Source organism: Bos taurus, chromosome 22, assembly GCF_002263795.3.
Source record: "Bos taurus isolate L1 Dominette 01449 registration number 42190680 breed Hereford chromosome 22, ARS-UCD2.0, whole genome shotgun sequence".
In the NCBI taxonomy this organism is placed as follows: Eukaryota; Metazoa; Chordata; class Mammalia; order Artiodactyla; family Bovidae; genus Bos; species Bos taurus.
Window position 1 is genome coordinate 28,137,846 of NC_037349.1, and position 13,950 is coordinate 28,151,795.

The 13,950-nt window shown below is 41.9% G+C and overlaps 1 protein-coding gene across 1 annotated transcript in view; it reads left to right on the forward strand.

Annotated features, from left to right (window-relative positions):
• Nucleotides 1-13,950, forward strand: part of PDZRN3 (PDZ domain containing ring finger 3) — a 269,294-nt gene that overhangs the window by 19,606 nt on the left and 235,738 nt on the right. The window contains exon 3 of the mRNA XM_002696956.7: nucleotides 5,961-6,068. Coding sequence (XP_002697002.2) covers nucleotides 5,961-6,068 — 108 coding nt within the window. The remainder of the gene's footprint in view (nucleotides 1-5,960; nucleotides 6,069-13,950) is intronic.

Here is a 13,950-nt window from a genome sequence, read left to right on the forward strand (position 1 = left end):
TTCTGAAGAATGAGTAGGAGTTTGCTAGATCAGAGGTCCATGTATAATATATTTAGTTGAACAATCTTCACTTCAGTTGCTCAGTTGTATCCGACTCTTTACGACCCCATGAATCACAGCACGCCAGGCCTCCCTGTCCATCACCAATTCCCGGAGTTCAACCAAACTCATGTCCATCGCATCGGTGATGCCATCTGGCCATCTCACCCTCTGTCGTCCCCTTTTCCTCCTGCCCCCAATCCCTCCCATCGTCAGAGTCTTTTCCAATGAGTCAACTCTTCGCATAAGGTGACCAGAGTATTGGAGTTTCAGCTTTAGCATCAGTCCTTCCAAAGAACACCCAGGATTGATCTCCTTTAGAATGGACTTGTTGGATCTCCTTACAGTCCAAGGGACCCACTGTAGGAAAAAATTTGGACATAGTTGGTTACAAATTATACATATATTTACTATGAAACTAATATTACCTGTCTTATAAAAGCTACATGCTAAAGAATCATTTAAATGATGAAATTAAAATATGAATATGATTTTTAATATACTGTTTCATCATTCCACTGTGTTTCATTGCAAGTACCCATCTTTGAAGGCCACTGAGATAAAAGAAAGTGGACAGACCCAGGGAAACCTGGCCAAGGACAAAGACAGAGCTGAGGAGTGGCAGGACGTGGTCAGAAAGAGACCAGAGAAGAAGAGGCGGGTTGTGATTAAATTCCCTTTGCTTTTGGCCAAAGCCACAGTTTCAACAACAAACGAGCATGGTTTATTGCAAGAAAATGACAGCTTAATAGTAGGTGGTACATAGTCATTAAAATGATTAACTGATACATGATTTGCCTTGTAAAGTATGTTTTAAAAAGAACACTTCTAAATGATGAGGTTAAAATAGAATGAAGGTTGGTTAGGGCAGGGAGCTGTCCGTCTTGCCTGAGCCCTAGGGATGTGGGCATACCCTTGTTCTTCCCATCATCTTAGGGGAATTCTTAAACTAAAATGATCTCTGTGCTCAATCACTCAGACATTTCCTACTCTTTGCAACCCCATAGACCATAGCCTACCAGGCTCCTCTGTCCATGGAATTTCCCAGACAAGAATACTGGAGTGGGTTGCCATTTCCTTCGCCAGGGTATCTTCCCAACCCAGGGACTGAAACCAGGTCTCTTGTGTCTCCTCCATTGGCAGGCAGATTCTCTACCACTACCACCATTTGGGACACCCCAAATTATGTCAGCTTGGGACTTGTTTGCTTTTCCTTTTTTTTTTCTGGTTGCCTGCCATCCCAGGCAGCATGTCTTGGTGCTGCTCTGATTCAGTCCCTGCTGCTGAGGGTCAGGCTTTCCAGCTGTGAGAAGGGCTGAGGGAGCCAAATCGGGCTTGACTGGCTCAGTCATGGTCCCAGGATCCCAGGGACTCAGTCCTCCACCTTATCATCGGGAGACGTGTTTTGCCACTTGGCACATGTAACAAGACAGTTGGCTACAGTTGGTTTTTATTCATAATTATTCATTCTCTCCCTATCCATCATTACCGTTACCATTTTAAGAAACAACTACAGTAAAGAAAGATGCTTTTCATTTTTAGACAGTTTGAAAGCTTCTGTAGCCCAAAGAGTCCAAACCAGGAAGCCCTCTTCTCTGCACACCAAAGCTTATATATAGAAAAGGGGAGCCTGAATTTTGCAAAATGCCTGAAGTGGAGAGGCAAACTCATGGCTTGGCAATTGTTGTCATCCAACAACGGGAAAGCCCACAAAGATGGTATTTCATTTCTGCACCTCCCCAGGGATGAAAGGATGCTTCCAAGTTCACTAGAATGCAGTTTGGTTTTGTTTTTCTCAGACTTACCAAAAAATATGTTTTAGGTCATTTTCTTTTTCCTTTAAAAAAGTGGTATAAGCACAAACTAGACTGATTTTTGAAGCATTAAAGGGCTCTCGGCTTATGTGGTCTTTTTGCAAGAACTCCGTGGATAGCCCTGGGGAGGGAAATGGAATTCCATATGCATGTGTTTGCCATCATGTTTTTAAAAACGTGTCCTGATTAGCAGCAGCAGCATAATAAAACCTAAATGGATTCTGCCCTGTTGCCTGGAAATCTGGCAGGTCATTGAGAACATGCTAAAAAGCCAGGATGAGCAACAATGTGTTCTCATTGTTAGTTACTGGAAGTAGAAGGCAGGGCGAATGACGTGTGTGTTTCCCAAGGAATCCCTGTGTTGGATGCTTGGTTGAGTTGTGATATAAGCCCAGCGGGGGGCTCTGACATAAGGCTTTTCATTGCACCATGCAGTACGTAATGCTCTTATCAAAATCACATCACCCATTCACGAGTGCTAAGGTCCCTGAAGAAACAGCAGCCAGTCTGGTGTATCAGACCTTCGGCCTTTGGCAAGTTTACTTCATTGTCTGGCACCCCTGGGATGGAAACAAGCCCTTTCATTTTTCTGTTTCTCAGGCCAGCAAACCCAAACAAATCCTAAGTCATTTTGGTTCACCTTGGTGCATAGCTGTGCCTTAAAATGTGTTAGGAGAGGAGCCTCCAAACAAAGAATAGAGAGAGGTGTTCTGAGAGGATCAGGAATGTTCTGATTTGGTTTTCTCTGATTTTGTGCTTTCTATGTTTTTTACATTCTGTTCCCATCCCTTATCACAGTCTTCATATGACCTCAGTTTGGTGTTTGCTCTTGCCTGTCCCTCTCTGATTTTTGCTGGGACTTTCTGATGCGCCTTAAGATAAATAATTCTGTTCAAATGTATTATTCTGCAAAACGAGCCAAAACCAAAATCTCAGCCCCTATCTCCTCCTTCCTCCCCAGCCGAGAAATGCAAAGCAGTTCAATCAGAGTAAACACAGATCTCTTCATTTGATGTATTGACGTCACCTCTTACGGAACTTAAGCTTGTCCATAAATCCTTTGTGGTCATTTGAGACTCTTCAGGGTCCTCTGGTGGAATATTCCATAGCCTGGAATGCTGTATTTCTGAATTCATGTGTATTTTTGAAATTTTTCTCAATGGGAGACAATGTTGCATTTAGAGTTTGTGTAAGAGAATCAGCCTATCCTTAGTTGGAAACAAACCTTTGCCACTTTTTAGCTGTATGACCTTGAGTAGGTCAATTAACCTGTCTCAGATTTCTTTCATCTATGAAATGGATATTTATACTACTTACCAGTACTTGTGGCTCTTATGAGGATTAAATGATAGACAGAGAACACTCATTATGTACCTGGCTGCTGTTGTTTAGCTGACTCTGCGACCCCCTGGATTGTAGCCCATCAGGCTCCTCTGTCCATGGGATTTCCCAGGCAAGAGTACTAGAGTGGGTTGCCATTTCGTTCTCCAGAGGATCTTTCCGACCCAGGGATCAAACCCGTGTCTCCTTTTTTAGCTGACGATTCTTTACCAGTGAGCCACCTGGGAAGCTCCATGTACCTGGTACCTGGTGTGCACTCAGTAAATAGAAGCTGTCGCACTTCTCTGTGCTTCTGTCTGAGATATGCTTGCGACTTGTGCGTTGTTAGTAGTGGCTGTGAGAGAGAGAGGAGTCTCAAAGAGATTCAGGCGGGAAAGGGTTAGTGTGCGCTAGGCCCGAGGGAAGGGCTGCCATGCTGGGCAGTGGTGTCTTTGTGGGCCGGCTGATCCAGCTCAGCGCCCACAGTCTTACTGATCCAGCCCCCCGGAAGAGTGTTGAGGGAACCCAGATGGCAGTGGGAGATTTATCTTTGTCTTGTGGGGATAGATGTTGGGAACAACCCTTAATGCTCATTTTACATTGTGATTTTAGTTTCTTTTGAGTCCTATTATAACATTATATAGTGTTGTGTGTGTGTCTTTGTGAGCAGCGGGGCAGGGAGGGGAGAGCAGAGTTGGGGAGTGTGCGTTTTCCCACTGTGGGTTCCTGTTGTTAGACTTCAGGGGGTAGACTTCAAAGTCATCTCTCTCCATCTTTAGAATATAGGGTTTGGGGGTTGTTTAATTTTTTAACAAATGGAATTTTGATGTATTTGCATTTGATGTATTTGTATTTTACAAATTTGATGTATTTGTACAGAGAAATGATTACTGAAGTAGATGTTCTTACGGCATTATGGCAGGGAAATCACCAAGATGGTGGATTTGGGAGTTTTTTGTGGAACATCCTGAATTTACTTCCTAAATCCTTTTGTTCGGAAACAACACTCACTTTTGCCGTTTCATTTCTAAATCCATCTGCTAATCACGAGAAATTTAATCCATGCTCTTGGAAAGTATTCATCCCAATGCTGTTTGGAAAGAAGTTCATGAACAAGCTGTGAGGGGTTTTTTTGTTTTGTTTTGTTTTGTTTTTTTAATGAGTTTGTTGAAGCTTTTTTATTTTAAATAAAGGAAAGACTTTGAGCAGTGAGCTGTCTTCTTTCCCAGAGACTTTCAGACTGGAGTTTGAAAGATCTAAAGGGATTCAAAGAGATTGGAGATCAGAATTCATTAGGATTGAAGAGGTGGGGGCTGGTTCGTGGTGGGGTTTTCTGATGCAAATCACAAGAAAAATCAAAAGCCTATTTTCACCATCAGATTATTGAATTTAAAATTTTAACATTACACTTGTGCTTGTAAGGATATGAGAATATACTTTGTTGAATGAGCTATCAGTAGAGGCTCTCTGAAGGGTAACTTGGCAACATCAATAAAATATGCATACTCTCAACCCAGCGATTCCATTGCTAGGGATTTGCAGCAATATATACTAGCGAAGGTCTTTATTTAAAAATACAGGTAGAAAGGTATTGGAGGTGCTACTGTCTCTAATAGCGACTAACTGGTGGTAGTAGCTCAGTTGTGTCTGATTCTTTGCAACTCCATGGACTGTAGCCTGCCAGACTTATCTGTCCATGAACCCAGGTCTTCTGCGTTATGGGCAGATTCTTTACTGTCTCAGCCAGCAGGGAAGCAACAACTGGAAACAGTACTAATTACTCCTGTGTGAGGATTGATTGTCTAGTCACTTAAGGAAATGAGGGTGATGGTGGGTCAGATGGTGAAAAATTTCTAACATTTTTACAGTTTAGTGAAAGAGGTTGAGTGGAGCATAATCCCATTTATGTATATAAGAAAGGAATAGATACATGTTTAGGAAGGGGATGGGCTTCCCTGGTGGCTCAGGTGGTGAAGAATCTGCCTGCAATGCAGGAGACATGGGTTCAGTCCCTTGGTCAGGTAGATCCCTTGGAGAAGGACATTACAACCCACTCCAGTATCCTTTCCTGGGAAATCCCATGGACAGAGGAGCCTGGCGGGCTACAGTCTATGGGGTTGCAAAGAGTTGAACATGACTGAAAGACTAAGACTTTCACTTAGGAAGGGATACATTAAAATGTTTTGGCCAGTCCAGATTCGATGCAGGATACAGGAAGCTTGGGGCTGATGCACTGGGATGACCCAGAGGGATGGTATGGGGAGGGAGGTGGAAAGGGGGTTCAGGATGGGGAACACGTGTACACCCATGGCGGATGCATGTTGATGTATGGCAAAACCAATACAATATTGTAAAGTAAAAAAAAAAAAAATGTTTTGGAAAGGGACTTCCTGGCGGTCCAGTGGTTAAGATTCTTGAGTTTCCACTGCAGAGGGCAGAGGTTCCATCCCTGGTCAGAGAACTGAGATCCCATATGCTGTGCGGCCTGGCCAAAGAAAAAATGTTTTAGAAAGGATGGATTAACTGCCAATCAATGCTACAAAGGGATAGAAGGACTGTGGGTTGGAGATGGAAGGGACTTACCATTTTATACCTTTTGGTCTGACTCGAATTATTTTACGATGTGTTCATTTTAGTTTAAAACAGATATGAGGGGAAACAGCTGACTTCTACCCCCTTGCCACAAGTGACACCAGCAAGAGTCCATTACTGTTTTAAGAGTGTTGGCTTGATTTTCACGATCAACTTAATGCCTAGCATTCATGCCTCTGTTTTTTTAACCCAAAGGACAACCAAGATGGATCGTCCAGTGAAGGAATCTTTGTATCCAAAATAGTTGACAGCGGGCCGGCAGCCAAGGACGGAGGCCTGCAAATTCACGACAGGATTATTGAGGTATGTGAACACTGCCAGGGTCTTTTATAGGCTGAATGCCATGCAGTCTTCATCCGGCTCAAGGCTAGATGTTTGTTGGGGAGGGAGGCCTCAACTGGTGGCTGTTTGGGCGGGAGACAGATTTCTCCGATTGTGTGGGACCACATTGGGTGTTGATTGCCTTGGTGTTAAGTTTTTGTTTATATTCCGTATAGAGAAGCCAAAGTATGAGTGGCTTGTTGACGATTTGGCTCTTTTCATGCAGCTGTGCATCTGTTCTGTGTGCTTCAGTCAGAGCTTTGTGTGAAAACCACTGGGGAGCTGTGTGTTAGTTAGAACCAGATGACAAGTCCCTGTTGTGCAAATGGGGACTTGGTTCAGGTCGGCGACCAGAGGGTAATTGTGGCAGCTTCGGGATCACTCTCATGTCCTCAGAGCTCATGGCACACAATTATTTCTGCATATGTGTCATTCCCCCTTTTCTGTGTCTTGCCTGTTGTCAGTTGTACCAGTTTGACTTAAGGGTTTGCAGACAAAGATTGATTTTCAGGAGGATCACTTATCACCACTGTTCTCATTTTCAGTTCTTCACTCATCATTTTAAACTTCTGTGTAGGAGGTTTCTAGTTTTCTGCTGGGGGAGGTAGCTACTTCTGCCCAATCATAGGACCCTCGGGAATAGGGTCAGTGTCCTAGCCTGCCCGGAGCTGCTGAAAGGGAAAGAGTTGTTTGTGTGGCCTGCTTGTGTGGGCTCTCATTGCAAATTTTGATATGTGACTATTTTTTGTTTGTGATTTTGGCCATTTTGATTGTTCTTTTAATGGGTGAATACATGGGCTCAATGTGTTGGATTTTATATGAGGGGAACAAATTTAAATGTGAGAATCCAGGATGAGACGTTGAAGCCCATAAAAAGCTTCCCCATGTGCTGTTGGCATAATATAGCATGTTAAATAGGAAACTGGAAAAATGGCCCTATGACCACTGGATGTTCTATGTTCCAAACACATTTGCATAGTATCTATACTTCTTGAGTGTATTTCTGGCCTATTTCAAACCGTGGACTGACTGGAAGCTCTGGCCATGGGATAAGCCACAAGGGAGACTCACATAACCAACAGAAAAGTGGCCACATGCTTCTGGGAAGGGAACCTTGGGAAGAGAAAGATAGAGTCTCGCTTTTCTGGTCTAATTTGGATGATTTCTGCAATGTTCAAAGCAGTACAGTTCAGGGCAGTTTATATATCCTCAAGAAAATAGATGGTTATATCTCCCCAAGTAAACAAACTAAACAAGTTATGGTATAAGAGTTATTCTTTAGAAGGAGGGGATGCAGTGTGAAAACTTACTTACTAAAAGGATACTTGATCTTGTTTTAAGGACATTATTAACCATGCTACATCCTCCTTGACTTTTTGAAGAGTTCTTACACTTGGAACTCTTTCTGCTGCATGTTTTAGGGTCAGTCTTCCTACTTCCCAGGTCAGCGAAGTGGATTTTCCCTTCCAGGAATTTGCTTGGGCAGGACGCTCTTTCAAGAGTTCAAATGCATCCTTTACCGTCTTCTGTGAAGAGAGAGAGAGAATACATTTTCTGAGACTATTGTTCCAAAAGATAAGTACAGCTTCCGTTGCCAAGGGTTTGGTGGAACAGCCAGTTTCTCTAAGTAATGGAATTTCATTGCTCTTATGTTTTGCAAATGAGCACTGTACAGCTGGGCAGGATTTTCTCTTGGCAAAGCGGGGATCTGTATTTGAAGTGTTCAGTACGGTTTCTGGTAAGTCACATTCTGCTTTTGGACAGTATGTAAAATATTAATCATGTCCCACTGTTGAGATGGAAAAAGGGATGATCCCCATAGAGAAACAGTAGATGTGTAATTGCAGTTGACACCCCGTACCCTTCTCAGTCAGATTCTAATCTCTTTTGACGTGACGCAGTGATTCCCATGCCTGAAAATAACGTTCCCCGGTTCACCTCATCTCTGTCTGAGTTTATTACCAGGCATGAATTTGATTATTTTAAGTGTGCATGTGGGTTTTATCACTAAGAGTCAGGGGTTTTCTAGTTTTCCGTCAGATTGCTTCCTTTTCAGATGAGTGGGCAAACTCCCGCGAGACTTTGACTGTAAGAACTTTCATTCCGATGAAAGGATGCTTATATTAAATCCATAGGGACCGAGGGAGTCTCTTCCTCAGCAGAGTTGTCAGCAGTTACCCTGTTCCTGCTGCTCTTTGTTCCCTGAGGACGGAACTGTAGATCCCGCCCACATCAGAGCCAAGCACACTCACCTTGGTTTTTATAAGAAATACTGTGAAATACCATCAATACTATCATGAAACAAAATTCACAACTAACTTTTATATATTGGTTTGGCCAGAACCTATTTGGTTAGGTTTCTCCGTAAGCTGGTTTACAGAAGAACCGGAATCAGCTTTCTGACCAACCCAATACATACGCACCTACTGGTGGCTATTGTACTGTCCTGGAATAGAAGAACAAAAGGGAGATCATTTATTAAAAAATGCACGGATCAGTGTGTAAACACTCAGGCACGGTAACATTAGAAGACGCTGTGATGTTTATTGCCAGATTCTGGCACCTCCGTGTGGACTCACCATGGTTACACCAGCTACTCCTCTGCTGGGTCCACGTGGGCGGTGCTGTGGATTCAGGCATCGCCCTCCACAGTTGCATTTTCCAGGGTGGTGAACAGATTGTGGTTATGATATGGCACCAAAAAAAACTGCAGTCTTCCTTTGATCTACACACATCTGTGTGTATGTATTTTTTTTTTAATTGTGGTAAAATATACGTAACGTACAGTTCACCGTGGTCGCTATTTTGAAGTGTACTTTCCTGTGGCGTTAAGTACACCCATGCAGTCGTGCAGCCATCACCACCGTCCCATCTCCAGAAGTTTTCCTCTTCCCAAACTAGAGCTGTAGCCACTAAGCCACCCCTCCTCCTGCTCACCCAGTTCCTGGTTGCCCCCTTCTACTTTCTGTTTCTATGCATTTGACGACTGTGTGCCCCATGTAAGTGGAATCACACAGCATTTCTTTTTCTGTATAAGCGAATGAGTAAACACCGTGTACTTCAGGATTGTCTGTGTGCTTGTAGCTTGTGTCAGGATTCCTTTCTTTTTAAAGCTGAATGCTATTCTACTGTATGTGTAGAAGTATATACCATATTTTGTTTACCCATTTCTCCACTGATGGACGTTTGGCTTGCTTTCACCTTTATGCTGTGCTGAGTAATTCTGCTGAGAAAATGGGTGTGTAATCTGTATGTATTTAAATCGCAACCCCCAAAACCCCCTTAGTGTTTATATGTAAAACAGAGTTAGAGTCTGCTCTCGGGTACTTATTAAAAGTGTGTTATTTTATCTTTACTAATGTCTGGAATGATATGGGGAAGTTATCCCGAAAGTCGAATAACTCTTCACTATCCAAGACCCTGTGCAGTGTAGGGCTTCTAGCATCCCCGGTCCCCACCTCGATTTTCTTTGCGACAGTGAAAATCACTTCTGTAGATTTCCACCAGTATCTCTGGCTATGGCAGGGACCCCAAAGAGGATGACTGGGGTAGAGATTTGTCCTATTCCCAAACCTTATGATGCCAGGTGCCTTGCGCAGAAGCTTGTTCTTGCATCATGCTCACCTCTCATTTGGTGGTGAGTGAGTTTCTCTAACAGTTGTCTGGGTTAAATGCAAGGTCCTGTTTCTGCTTTGAGATAATAAATGCAATTCTCCAAATGCAGTGAAGGCAGGACAGTAAAGCCCTCTGTCGCCAGTAACCTTGATTTTGTACGGTCCTCTGTAAATATGTGTGCATCTCGGGAGTGTTATGATTTGGAGACAGGCATGTAGTGACGCAAGTTGTGTGTCCTCAGCGGCCTTTGTGTAAATCGGTCGTTCTCTGTTTGCTCTAGCTTTAGTTACTGTGTTGTTGCTGAAACGTCTGAGCCAGAGTTGACTGGAATGAATTAACACTGTCTTCCATTCCCAACCTAGGCCACTTGGTAAAGCAGGATTTTACTTAGTGAAGATAATATTCTCCCACCAGCTAAAACTGCAGAGTGGCAAGTGGATTCACCTGGAAAGGCGTTTAGTTTTAGGAGAAGCAATAGAAGATGCTCCTTTTTTCTGTTTATTTTTTATTTTGACATAATTTCAGACTTACATCAATGAATTCCTCTACAGTCTCTACCCAGATTCCTCCAACATTAACATCTACTTTATCCTTTTCTGTCTCTACCCCCTGTTCCTAAATACATCAGTGTGTGTTTCTTAGGAATAAGACCTTCTGTTATATAGCTGCAGTCCAGTTATCTAAATCAGGAAATACACATTGGTAGGATACTGTTGTCTACAGCATTTAGTCAGATTTCTCTGATCATCCCCACAATGTCTGTGATAGCAAGAGCAAATCCCAGATCATAGGTTTTATTTCGTTGTCCTGTGTCTTTAGTTTCCTTTCCTTTAGAGCAGTGCCTCAGCTTTGTCTTCCTTGCTACTGATAATTTTGCAGAATGCAAGCTAGGTCTTTTGTATAACCTCTCTCGATTTGGTATGGATTCAGGTCTATATTCTGGGTAGGAGAAGAGATGGTGCGTCCTCCTCAGTGCATCCTGTCAAGAGTCACGTGATGTCACTTTGTCCCTTTATTGGTGATGTCAGCTTGGCCCGCTTGGTTGAGGGCCATCTGCCAGATTTCTCTGCTGTGCAGGTACTGTTTTCTCCTTTTTTCTTGTGTCTTGTCGGGGTAGAGGGGCTTTGTTGAGGTTGTGTTAATATCCTGTTGAGACTCTCGTACGCTGCTTTTCACATCCACTTACAGGTTTTCCTTGAATTGATTAGTTGACAAATGGTGATTTGCTGACTACATTCCTTCTGTGTTTATTAGTTGTAAGAAAAAGTGTTTTTTCCTCCCTATTTTTTCTATCTCCATCTCTCTTTTTGCCAGTTTCAGTATGGACTCACATTGGCCAGTTTGGGCCAGAAGGACCTCTTTCTAACTAGTTCCTCTATCCTTTGACGTATTCCCATCACTTTTTAAGCACTTGTTACTTTCTGGAACCTCAAGGTGTCCCAGGCTCATCTTGTACTTTGCTGCCCCTAGCTCTAGAGTCCACTTTTTTTCCAAGTAGCTCTAACTCCATTGAGTGGAGTGTGAGTGGCATTTAGAAATCAAAATCAGCTGCTAGCATGATCATTATCCTTGAGGTTTCATTGTTCCTAGGCACTCTCAGCAGACAGTTAGAAAATATAAATACCTATGCATGCACACAACATTATCATCAACAACAGCACACATCTCTCCATATATTTCTTCATTCGTCCCTTTATGTATTAATATTTTGAAATCTATGCCTGTATCATTACGTCCAATTCCAATCCAAATCTGCATGGTTAATTTTTTCCTTCTTCTTTGAGAATTGGTAACTCCTAGAGGGATCCCTTTTGAAATAGTAATGAATATACTCTCTTCTTTTGAATCAACTCGCTGATATTTACTTAGATGTTATCAGTGAACTAAAAATTGTTGATGGAAATTATTTGAAATATCTCCACACTGTTTTTAGTTCCATTTTTTCAGGAAAAATATGCTATAAAGTATATGATTTTACAGTTATACTCTTCTTTCATGATAGGGGAAAGAAAGGCTCAGTATTTCTTATGTAACTGTGTACAGGAAACTTACTGTTGCTAAACAGGCAGAGAGATGCACAAGCCATCTGGGGGTAATATTCAAAATAAACATGTGGGTCTCTGCCCCTGTCCTCTGCAGTGATGTGCGCCACACTCAGCAGAGAGGAAAGAATTCTGTATCAGTTACTGTCTTAAGAAGTACGACCTATTCTTGTCAATTTGAGATCTCTAACTTTGTCTCAGTTGCACAAATACTCTATTGTGATGAAAGAGATATGGTATAATTCAAGCTATGTTGAGAAGTTCTTTTTTAGCTGCAAAAATAAACAGGTTTTAGAGACCCCTATTAGTAATGGATTCCAGCTCTGTTTCCAGAGGCAGAGACTAGAGTTTCATCTTAGATACTAACTGCGATTGGTGCCAGTGTTGAACCCTGGATTGCGTCGTGGAAGGATTCTGAGACAGTATCTGGATTGAGAGGGATGAATGTAGTGACCATTTAGAGATGTTTGCCTTGGACACGAGAGAGGTGGGGGGACAGCTTGACTCTGGATTTGTTATCTCTGGATGGACGCAGATGTTTTTGGAATGACAACATTATCATTTGGAAGTAATGAGTCTCCTTTCATTGGCAAAGTGCATATTTAATAATAATGTATCAGCTTTCGTTGGCATAGTGCATATTTAATAATAATGTATCAGCCATTCTTTTCAGTCTTCAGACTGAAGAAGGTATTGTTTTCTACAGAAAGCAATACCTTTGTTGGATCTTGGTTTTCCCCCCACCCCCCTGTTTAAGGGCTCTTTCCACTTTCATCTATTCTTATAACCTGTCCTGCAGCAGTAGAAGTTCTGGCAAAATTAAGGCAACTCCTTTCCTTTCTATTGAAAGGCACACACTGAGGTGGAAAGAGCCCCGAGATTTAAATAAATATTAAACCTAAACCCCAGGTTTAGGTTTCTACTCAGTTATTCGCTCTGTGGTCTTAGTGTCCTAAATGCTGAGCCTCAATTTCTTCATCTCTAAAATGAGAAGAGAATTACACTCTGTCTCTCATGCCTGTCATGTTGTTTGGGTAGAGTTCGAAGATAATGTTAAGTTAAAGGAGTTTTGCTGTTAAGTGCAAATATAAAGAATTGTTTTTTTTTTTCCAAATTAAAATTTTAGTATCTTATACAAGAACTCAATACCAAAGCCAAGTATATAAGTCAGCAATAATACTTCTGAGATTTGTTTTTCCCTTGCATGTTTTAGCCGGAATGTATTGCTTCTATAGGACTGTTGAGAAAACCTTGATGTGTTTCAGGAAGATATACTTTCCAGACTTAACAATGTGATCAGTTAACACCAAGTATTTCCTCTTTACTCCCAGTTGCCTTCAAAAAAATAATATGTATTATTTTTTTCTAATAACTGTAGTGACTTGATTTTATTGCTGTTGTTATTTTCTTGTTACAATTTTGCCATTAAAGTCAGTTTTTCAAAAAGAATAGAAAAGGCAGACTAGGGTTTTCAGTGAACATCTTTGTAACAGGTATCACTGCACACCGAGATACACTAGGTAACGACTGGAACATGTGCTATGATGCAGTTTGTTTTAAAGGCATTTGTATATATATTAGTCTTTCCACAGGAAAAAAAATACTCTGCCTTAATAAAACATTTTAAGGTTTTAAATAAAGTTGTAGAGTGGGATTATGGGGAAACTTTTAAGTTTTTGAAGTCACATTTCCGGAATGTTGGAATTCTTCTGCCCAGAAGTGAGTGTTCACTTTTATAGTCGACACAAACAGTAAAAGTGAAAACTGTGGTGAGCTAGAAGTTTCTTTTGAATTTCACGTATCACAGTGTTGACTCCTGCTTGTATGTTTCCTTCAGAAGTTACTTGTCATTCTCCTTTCCACCAGCTCCTAGCATGTGGCCCCGGGTACAGACTGTGTGGGCAGCCTCTGGAAGCTCCCCCTCCATCCGTCCTCTGCCCAGATGATCCGAGTTCACCGTCTCTTGACACTGTATTGTGTGGGAGTTGTGACTCCACAGAAAATTTAAATCTATCCCTCTGGGTCGACCCTTAGTAAGAGTTAATTAGCTCTTCCACAAAGTGCTTTAAAATCGAGGATAAATCAGAAGTGACTGGCATCCCCATTAAATTTTTCCGATGAAGATTAGGTCCAAAAATTAAGTCTTTGGTAATTTCCCAACAACACCTTAAGTGTGGGGGTTTTGAGGACAAGAACCCATGTCACTT